General features: G+C 45.1%; 1 protein-coding gene across 5 annotated transcripts in view; it reads left to right on the top strand.

Moving 5' to 3' along the window:
• Positions 1 to 401: 401 nt before the first annotated feature.
• The window catches only part of cadpsb (Ca2+-dependent activator protein for secretion b), a gene marked incomplete at both ends in the record, with an annotated part of 92,132 nt that continues 81,360 nt past the window's right edge, over positions 402 to 11,173 (top strand). For all 5 annotated transcript variants that reach the window (XM_080545665.1, XM_080545664.1, XM_080545662.1 and 2 more), the window contains one exon: positions 402 to 764. In XM_080545665.1, the coding sequence (XP_080401791.1) occupies positions 402 to 764 (363 nt within the window). The remainder of the gene's footprint in view (positions 765 to 11,173) is intronic.

Below are 11,173 nucleotides of genomic sequence, written 5' to 3'. Positions count from 1 at the left end.
GCGACGGTGACTGGCAAGTTGAAACACAGAAAACACGTAATAAGCGTCACCCTCTCACTCCCTCCCCCCCTCCTCCTCTCCCTCCCTCTCCCTCCCTCTCCCTCCCCCCTCTCACGTAATAAGCGTCGGTGACTCCTCCTCTGTGCGTGCAGCATCACAGCTCCCTACGAGCCTCCGTCGGTATTGTGCATGCATCCTTCAGAGAACCTCAGCAGATTAAAGCAGCTCTCCTTCCATCCTTCCATTGCAGGATCCAATTCAATTCGAATGCATTCGAGGACATTCCGGTTAAATACGTTAAATACGCGTCGCCTAATTATCCTCCGTCCGTTTGACCGTTTCTGTGATTAGATCTCCTTGCAGGGGCTTTTAGGGACCCTCTCTCTCTGAAGCAGCTGAACATGTTGGATCCATCGTCCAGTGAGGAGGAGTCGGATGGCGGGCTAGTGGAGGAGGAGAGCAGCAAAGAGGCGACCACCCTGGCCCCCCAGGCCGGCTCGCGCATCTCTCCCAGCCGGACCACGGAGACCCCCCCGGGGGGCGGCGGCCTGGGACCCCCCAGCAGCGGCAGTAGCAGGTCTGCACGGCCCACCAGCCCCAGCCCCTCGGCCGCCAGCGAGCAGGAGAAGGAGGAGGTGGAGAAACTGCAGAAGGAGGAAGAGGAGAGGAAGAGGAAGCTGCAACTCTATGTGTTCGTGATGCGGTGCGTCGCTTATCCGTTTAATGCCAAACAGCCCACCGACATGGCCCGGCGACAGCAGAAGGTAAGATAGATCACATACATACATCACATACATACATCACTTACATGTCAGGGGAGAGAAGAGCTTCAGAGAGAGGATAGACAGAAGAGATGGAGGCATCCCGTCCCGTCCCACTCACCCGTTTGTCTGCGGTCCGCAGTTGCGCGTCCGTCTAATGATAACGGTATGCCAAACGGGTGAGTGAGCGGTGACGGGATGCCTCCATCTCTATTGATCTGTCGCCAACACCAAACACATTCGTCTTTCATTCTGAATCTCCAAAGAGTAATTTGGGCCTAAATCACTCATGCATAATGTGAGGGGGACATGCGTCTCTGCATGCCCAGGTCTAGAGAGAGATAACGGGACCAGAGCACTGCAGAGCCATGCAGACCTGAGCTGGGTGGAGATGGAGACGCACGGTGTTTCATATTGACATCGTTTGCATTCTGCAGGCCTGGACACAAGCCCGTTCATTCACAACATAGTGTAAATATCATCCGGATGGAGTCGATGTTTACAAATGTTCCACAAATGTTTTTAAATAATTGCGGTTGTGGAGCTGAGCAGAGAGATGTGACTCTGTGTGTGTGTATCTGTGTGGAGGACGTCTGCAGTTGACGAGCCTATTTGCGCCACATTGACCCGTTATTCGTTTTCCCAAGGTGACTTTTATAGTAAGACGCAAAGGCAGCAGGACTCCGGCAGGCCTGCAAACACTTCTATCGCCAAATCCTTAATTATACATCACAATAAAGCACTGGGCCTTTCTGAAACGATGAGGATGAGTTCAGACTATTTGATTCGGTCACGTGTGAACAGGCTAATGGGTTATTTAAATATTGTAGGTTACAATTGATTTAGTCCACGAAAAGTAGCCTGCACATTTTCACCCTTTTTAATACATAGGAACATATGGAACATATTGTCCTGGTCCACTCTAGTTATGACCGCCACCTATCAACCACCATTGGAAGTTGTCTAAAGAAAACAACCTTTTGCTCACATGTGCACAATAGTCTATTGTTGAAAACATAAATCAGAGTTATAATGTTATTATTCATTATTATACCTGCATCATTCATAGTTATTATTGCTAAAGATTGCAACCAACTGTTTGGGCTTTTGCGTTTTGCGTCTCAGTGTGAATGAGCGTCAAGGTCGCCCTGCAAGGCTTCTCATGTAACAGACAGATTAGTTTATCATAAGAACGTGCTGCTGCCCTGTCAGCCCAGCCAGAAGAGCTTCACATATGATATGGGAGGAAAACCATAATGTTAATGTAGCTATGACGGCCCGTAGCCCAAAGGTCTCTGTGATATATAGGTGCAATATAATACACTGATATATACACTGCAATATAATACACTGATATATACACTGCAATGATACAGGTAAAGGCCTATAAGATACAACATGTTGTTAACACAGTCATCTGAGCCTGTCATGGTGGAGTAGAGGCATTAAGAATTACACAACATTGCAACAAAACTACTATTTACATTGTAATGTACTACTTTACGTTTATCATGCCATTTAGCATATCGTTTGTCTTAAATCGTGTCACATACAGACAGTACACATCTATACACATCTCAATAATATAATAATATAATAATATTTAACATTTTAGAGGGGGTTGTGATGATGTCATCGAATTGGCTAAGATCTGTAGTTCTTGTGACAGACATGGCCTATGTGTTATGTGTTAGGGTTATGGTTAGGGTTAGCCCTATGTGTTATGAGTTAGGGTTAGGGTTAGGGTTAGCCCTATGTGTTATGAGTTAGGGTTAGGGTTAGGGTTAGCCCTATGTGTTATGAGTGTGTGTGGAGCACAGTAGACACATTTATGTTCATGAAATGGCTTCTACGCTTCTCCACATCTGCCGTGACTCACAGGCAGCAGGGGAACGAGCCTCGGTCCCTCCGTTAGAGAGCATTTACTTTACCACATTTACATACATACATCATCTCCTAACCTCACCAACGCAATTCATTGTAATGTATGTAAGTAATCTCTGTGCAGTGTATTGAATGTAAACGACACAGTGCTGCTATGTAGAATGTAGGCCACGGTGAAGCCCAGTTGACAGGAAGGATAAAGGCTCCAGCCTCCCTGCAGCAGAGGCGCTGTGCTGCACTGTGCTGTTAACAGGAACAGCACAACCATCAGATCTGTTAACAGGAACAGCACAACCATCAGATCTGCTAACAGGAACAGCAGAACCATCAGATCTGCTAACAGGAACAGCACAACCATCAGATCTGTTAACAGGAACAGCACAACCATCAGATCTGCTAACAGGAACAGCAGAACCATCAGATCTGTTAACAGGAACAGCAGAACCATCAGATCTGCTAACAGGAACAGCAGAACCATCAGATCTGTTAACAGGAACAGCAGAACCATCAGATCTGCTAACAGGAACAGCAGAACCATCAGATCTGCTAACAGGAACATCAGAACCATCAGATCTGCTAACAGGAACAGCAGAACCATCAGATCTGTTAACAGGAACATCAGAACCATCAGATCACACAGAGCTCCATGTCAGTAGCATCATGTGTGACAGCAGCTGGGGGAACCAGGAAGTCGGCAACCAATCAAATGGTTCAGACCTTTTATTCTGAGAAATGTAAATACATTTCAACGTTGTTGACACACTCGCTAGTCAAGCCAATATATTGCAATTCAATGGATTGGGTGAGTAATCCCCCACTGCTACCTAGTTAACTAGAACACTACTTTACATTATTAGCAGGCTCACAAAACAAGCCGTGTGAGTTGAGTGTGTCATTGATTTTCAACAACGTTGACGTTTATTTACATTTTTAACAATAAAAAGTCTGATCATTTGATCGGTTGCCGACTTGTTTCTGGTTTCACCAGCTGCTGTCCCATATAGAGGTGAAACATCCACAGGTCAGGGAGGCTTAGAACAGTCGTTGCACTCAGGGTACAGAGTTACTATATTACTGTAGTAGACCTAAAACTGTTGTTACAATGAGAGATTAATGTTAGATCTGGACTGTGAGACTGGGAGCAGCCAGACCCATTTCCTTTAGTAATTGCTTTGCACCATAATGGAGGAGAGAGTTGTATTAATACCCAAAGGACTGTTACATGTTCCTCCTCTGTTAAAAAATAATTGAAGCACTATTTAATGACAATACAACATTGTATGTAAAGTTATTACAGCGTTACTACACAGTTATAGAGCAACTTGATGTTAAGTGTTAGCTCATTCATCGCCATAAACGTGTGCAGTGAGCTGGATAGTTAATGTTTAGGTGTCAGGATCATTAGTATTAACTGTTGGGACAAAGTGAGATCCATTACACTGAACTTAGTTCCATTGTTGTGAGTTGTTCCTATGACTTTATGACTTTACTCTACGGAGGACATTGATCAATTATCAAAGATATTGTCCTAATATGTGAAGCTACTAAACCATTGTGATAACTGGCTTCATTCTTCTCAAAAACAATGATATAGAGCTTGACCCGTTCTCTAGAAGCCATACAGTAGAAACCCACTGACCCCAATAGCTCACTTTAGCAATTCTTCATACTTGTTGGCTTCAGAAATAACATATAGCCTATAGCTTTACGGTCGTTACAGATTAGTCACAGGAATACGATGAAAGCATTTGGGTAATGAAAGGAAGTGAAAGCCCTCTGTGTAGCGTGTGCAGCGGCTGCATGCATGGTAATCCGTTATGGGGAGATCTGGCTGAGGAACAGACCCAGGCTGCAGAGAGTTGGACTGAAGTGCAGCTTCTGACCCTGGAAACACAAACACAGAGGGCCGATTACACACTGTCACTTCCTTCTGAGTCTGATGACAAATAATTTCTCAGTCTGAAAGCTGTGTGTGTTCTCCCTGGGTGAGGGTGAGGGTGAGGCTGTGTTCTCCCTGGCTGAGGCTCTGTTCTCCCTGGGTAAGGGTGAGGGTACGATGTGAATGCTGCTGTCAGTTATTCTTTATTGTTGAATACTAAACATGTTTGAGTGTGTGGGCACGGACATACACAGTAGCACAACACTTCCGCTCAGACCAGCTGCCTGTTTACCGCTGCCAACAAACCTTTCCAATTTAAAGCGATGATCAATGCTCCTCTATCTATTCCAGTTGTCAAAAACGTTACATACATACAACGTTTTTCCCTCAACTCATACCATAGCTAAACACAATTATGCTAACACACTAGACACAATTATTTGATCTGAATCACTGCACTGAAATTCACTTCAATAGTCAAGATTAACATTTTACCCAGAGTAATTGTTTTTAGCTCAATGCTACCTCTTCCTCTACCTGCTACCTCTTCCTCCACCAACTCAGTACTGAAGTCAGCTACAAACGGCTGTAACTACATTTTTTATGACGAGGTCAACTAACATACATTTTATAGAAAAATACCTGAGCCACTGAGATAACTCGGTAAGAGAACATTTGAAGTTCATAATATGCATATTACAAATATTTGATATAAGGTTCAACTTCAAATTCACGCCACAAGATAAATATTTTACTACATTGTTGTAAATTTAAAGACAAAGTCAGGGTCATGGAGAAAGCAAAGGATTTAAAAGGAACAGACGTGTCTCAATGAGACTGTTTGGATGCTGTGCGACAAAAGCGTAAAGAGCTCTTAGCAGCTACGAGGGCAGCAGGCGCGCGTGGGGACATACTGTATATATAAATGGGTATATATATATATGTGATATAGTATTCCTGCGGTAAGACAGACGTATGTGACAGCAGCTGGTGACACCGGGAACAAGTCGGCAAGCAACCAAATGTTCAGACGTTTTATTCAACATTGTTAAAAATCAATGACACACTCGCTAGTCAAGCCAGGTAACTAGGTAATAGTGGGGATTACAAACCGAATCCATCCGAATGCAAAGCCACATGTATCTGAGTGTATGAATGTAGGGAGCGTCCCCAGGCCAAGGCCTACAGTACATCCCTTATAGATCACACAGGAACTCCTCAGAATTGAGCACAAGACTCAATCAACCCGTCTGCTGGTGAGTCTCCACACTGGGCGATCAGGAGATTAGCCTCCTTACCTCTGAGCCCAACGCCCCACTGCTGCTCCACGCCTGCTTGGTGCATGTTCCAGACCTGCTCCATGCAGGGTATCCGTGGTGTCTTGAAAAGTATTAAAAGTTGATAAATCAATTTTGGGAAAATCAAGACCCTTAATAAGTATTAAAAAGTCTTATCACGATTTTATGAGGTCTTGAATTTTGTAGGTATTTTTCTGAATTAGACTCTGTCCAAAGAGTTTGAGTCCTAAAAACTTTTAGTAAAAGTTCGTGAATTTATTAGTTTTATTAAAAAACAAAGATGAACAGGAAATTCTGTTGTATGATAGTGGTCTAGTCTATTGCAAACTAAAACTGTTAAGTTAAAGGTGTCACTAATGTAAACGGTTACAGCTCCAAGTGGCGGTGAGGTCTGGAAAAATATTGACAAGGTCTTTAAAAAGTCTTAGAAAGGCGTTGAAATTAAAATCCAGATTCCTGTATATACCCTGTCCATGCCTGATCCTCTGCTGCGCCTCTGCTGCCCCACGGCTGCTAGGGGACAGGGGCTAGGGGACAGGGGCTCGGGGACAGGGGCTCGGGGACAGGGGCAGGGGAGCTGAGTAGGACTGATGGTTTCATTGTCAGCCAGACTGAGATGCAACTCAACGGCGCTCTGAGAGATGGATGAAGTTAGCATTCCTGTAATCTAGTAGCAAAGCTTCGCAATTCACTTTATTTCCCCCCCTGTTGCCAGATTGGTTCACGCAGGTCTGTTATTGATTGACGTTGTGAAGATGCGCTGAGTTTCAGAAACGTATGGTTGTCTGTGATTGTTATGCATGTTTATATCTCTATCTGTTAGTCTGTTTGTATATGGGATTGAGGTGAAGTTTCAACGTGAGAGTCTGTGCTGTAGATATCTGTTTAAACCCTGATCTAAGAGTGTATTGCTCAGCGGTGAAAAGAAAGCAAAACAGAGAAAAGGAAATAGAAAACAGAGAGAGAGAGGGGCGTTCAAAGACAATAGAAGATAAAAAGGAGGGTAGTGGTCAACTCATGTGTGAGAACAAGGCTGCTGCCTCTCGGTGGATCAATGTGGACACTGGAAATAGAGAATACAAATCAACAACAACAAGAACTCTGAGAGAAACAGAAGGAAAAGACTGTTTGTCAAGTATTGTAACGGTTTGACAGAACTTGATCTAATTCGAGAGCCAGGTCATAGAAAGAGTTACAGCTACTACTGTATATGTGTGGTATCGTGCACATAGATGTTGGTTTTCACATGGTATCATGGAGGCACCAGAGAGCTCTATCGTTGGGTAGCTCAGAAGCTGAGATGAGATAAGTGCTTAAAATGGGCATAGATGGATAAAAACACCTCAGTTCTTTTCAATAGAATCCAAGCTGATGCCGAGCCCATACAGGGAGGCTGGAAGGACTTGTGAAGTGTCCCACGGAGTCAACAGCTGAAACGCTGGATGAAATAGACTGACTCTCCTAACGGGATCAGAATCAATATTGGAACAGAGCAAAGATGACAGAGGCAGTAAAGATCAGAGTCGACTGAAACAACAGCAGTAAAGATTAAAGCAGAATCAGCTATTGAATGTGGGGGATTAGTATAAACAAACATATGAGAGGCAGGAAAGATCAGATCTGAACGGAGGTAGTTACAGTAAGGACAGAGTCTGGAATAGAGATGGTGGGAAACAGCTGTATGATAGGTCATCGATATGATTTTAACAACAATAAACCAATTTAAGTGTAAATTAATATTACAAGTCTAGGTAGTGTGACAGTGTCACAATTGGATTGGTATTGAAAGACAATAAATGACATCTTAGTGTGATAGACAGTTGAGAAAAGAACCTGACAGTTAGACTGAAAGAGACAGTTCATAAGGACTGTTCACCCCCCTTCAGAAACACATTCATACTGTAGTTAGATTAGGCACGGTCTCTTGTGTAATACACAATGTTATTCACTGGGATTGCAATTTAGGATTGGTACACAGGAGTTCAATTACAGCTGTTGAGGCTGGAGGCCCTGAAATAGTTTTCTATTCCTATTATCTGTTCCTTAATGATGCATCATTCTAGCGTAAGTACTGTATGTGTTGATAGTCATGACTGCAGGTTCACCAGGCGCCATGCAGAGAACATGAGACTGCTGGTAATGAGTGTGTGACGATGGTGATTAATCATCTGATTGATCAAATCAAGTATAGAGCTGAGAAGACGCAGGTCACATGGTACCTGGGCCCTTTATATACAATAACAAAGAGGCTATTATTAAGCTCGTACATGGTATGCATGCTGTTCCTGTTTTGCACATTGACAGTGAAATAGCATCTGATCTAGATCATGAAAGGCCAGGAGCGCTGTGTCTGTTTGCGGTCCGACAGCTGCCTTTGCAGAGTGGACATTTCAGGCTTTGTGAACAAGGCAGTAGCACACACAGCTCATATTATATCCACAGAAAATTTCTCAATGCTGTTATGTTTTCAAAGACAGCAGGGATATGAATGAATAGGAAGGGCTGGTGCATTTGTGTTGTACAGAAATGGGCAGTTTAGGAGGAGAGTTAGCTGTGTTGTGTTAACATGTTTTGACATGCTAGTGTGTGATAGTGTGTGCTTGCACTTTATTTCTGTGATATCCTGTGTGTATAATGTCGTGTGTAAGAGTCATTGTGTACAGTATACGTGTGTGTCTGTGTGTGTGTTCATGTTTATGTGGATCACGTTGTCACACTATGCTGCTCCTGCTGTTCTGGTTTATAAGGGCTAGGGTGAGCTAACCCTGAGGCTAACTCAGGCTGGCCATATTCATGACAGTGAGGTGGAGACCCTGTGTCTCGTTAATTAGAGACAAACCTATGTTACATTTATGTGGCTTCACGGAGCTTATTAAACCTTGTACACTTCCCCCTTCCCAAAACGGACAGCTCAATTAGAGGAGAGATTAATGGAAACCGCCTACAGTTTTCGTTCACCCCCAGAATAGAGACGTTAAACAGTGAAGTGGCCCTCAGTGAGCTGGGAAACACAGACAAAGCACAACACAAGACCTCATATAGACCTCCTGTCTGCAGGAGCACTGAGGTCTCGGCATCGGAGGGCTGTAATCTGACTTAACAAGCAAAGCCAATTAATTAAACGTGTTTAAAGAGTGAGTTAAATGAAGTGTTCTCACGTGCTTTGCTTTACACATTTGTAGATTGTGCACCTTACTCACATTTATTTAGTTCATAAAAACTACAATGTGGTGTTCGTCTTCAGTATCTACATTGCTGAACAGATTACTAGTCTCGTGTGAAATTCGAACATTGAAAAAGCAACAATATTCGATAAAACCTACACGACATCCCTACTATCCTCTCAAAAGCAACCCTGGTGTCTCTGTGCAGTGATGGGACGAGCTCCAGAGACAAGAGAGACATTTACATAGAGGGATGAGACAAAGAGAGGGGTAAGACAGAGAACAGGGGTAGTGAGTGGAGTGATCCCAGTGGAGACACAGAGAGACAGAAGCATGAGCTCATAGCTATACTAGGACCATTACCACAATCCTCAGATGAACCACCCCTACCTCTCTCCCTCCCTCCCCTCCTCCCCTCCTCTCCTCCCCTCCTCTCCCCCCCTACCTCTCTCCCCTCCTCCCCTCCTCCCCTCCTCTCCCCCCTACCTCTCTCCCCTCCTCCCCTCCTCTCCCCCCCTACCTCTCTCCCCTCCTCCCCTCCACCCCTACCTCTCTCCCCTCCTCCCCTCCCCTCCACCCCTCCTCCCTCCCCTCCTCCCCTCCTCTCCACCCCATACCTCCCTCCTCCCCTCCCCTCCCCTCCACCCCTTCCTCACTCCCCTCCTCTCCACCCCTTCCCTCCCTGAAGCTTAATGGGACAACAACACCAGTGTTAGAGCAGATCTACGGTCCTCCAGGGGGTTGTGGTTAGGTACAGGTACAGGCCCACTCACTCCAACCCTGTCCTCACGTGGGTTATCATGTGCATCACACCACATCGCTTCCACCCTTCCTACAACCCCCTTTAACACTCCGCTCGCCTCCATCTCACCGTCCAACCCCAATCACTCTGGGTGACCTTCTCTCTGCCTCAGGCGGGGGGAACAGCGTTCTCAAGGTCCTCGCTTCGATCACTATCGCTGTCGTGAAATGAGATCTGTCGCTGGAGACTCCTCATTCATTTTCAGTATTTCTATGTATGCTTCTGTTTCTCCTCTGTTCTTCTCCCTCGCCTGTTTACCTTCACGTAGTCCAGATGATGTTTCACATGTTTGTGTTACTGATCCAGTAATGTATATGACTTTGTTCTAAGGCTTTTTAGTGCAACCTGATCTGTCTCATAGGAAGACCTGCTTTACTTATAGACTGACACCAGAATGGATTCATATGTTGAGATGTATGCTTTTCTCTCTCTCTCTCTCTCTCTCTCTCTCTCTCTCTCTCTCTCTCTCTCTCTCTCTCTCTCTCTCTCTGTCTCTCTCTCTCTCTCTGTCTCTCTCTGTCTCTCTGTCTCTCTCTCTCTCTCTCTCTCTCTCTCGCTCTCTCTCTCTCTCTCTCTCTCTCTCTCTCTCTCTGATGCTTTTTCTACTCAGTATGTCTTTCTCTTCTCTTTCTCTTCCCCCCTGTTGCTCACCTTTGGTGGTTAGACAGAGAACAGAGAGAGATAGAGGGGGTAGAGGGAGAGAGGGGGAGGGGGAGAGATAGGGCATAGAGAGAGAGAGAAAGACATAAAGGAGGAGAGGTCCCCAGGAGAGGAGGGAGAGGAGGGTGTTTCTTGGATGATGGTTGAGCGTAGTAATGCATCAGAGAGAGTTGGTGCCAAAGGCGCCTAGATGCACAGCTACCTCTGTGCCCTGCTTACTGCAGCACCCCCTGCTACTGCCTGAGACACAGACATCATCTGATATCATCTGATATCATCTCATATCATCTCATATCATCTCATATCATCTCATATCATCTCATATCATCTGCCATTCAAGTCTCAGGATCCCAGTAACATTCCATATTGTAACAGATCCCAGTAACATTCCATATTGTAACAGATCCCAGTAACATTCCATATTGTAACAGATCCCAGTAACACTCCATATAGCTCTGGAGGTGATGCTGGTAGCCCCCTGCAGAGAGCCAGTATGGGAACACCAATATGGCTGCTTATAGTTGCCATCGGTTGAGAGCCAACCTGGAGGCTAAGCTACTGTAGCCAACATCCTACCTGGAGATAAACTACTGTGGAGGTCTGGCTTAGCCACACTAGGCTGTACAGGATGAGAGAGGGGGGCATGTTTGCTTAAATTCGAACCAGCCCTGACCAGCAGTAGCTCTGTGGACGATCTGAATATGGGCTGAGGGAAGGGAGAGGGG

This window comes from Nansenia antarctica (genome assembly GCF_963989245.1).
Source record: "Nansenia antarctica genome assembly, chromosome: 15".
Classification (NCBI taxonomy): Eukaryota; Metazoa; Chordata; class Actinopteri; order Argentiniformes; family Microstomatidae; genus Nansenia; species Nansenia antarctica.
Note: the sequence above shows the minus strand (reverse complement) of the source record. Positions and strands in the feature narration are given on the sequence as shown.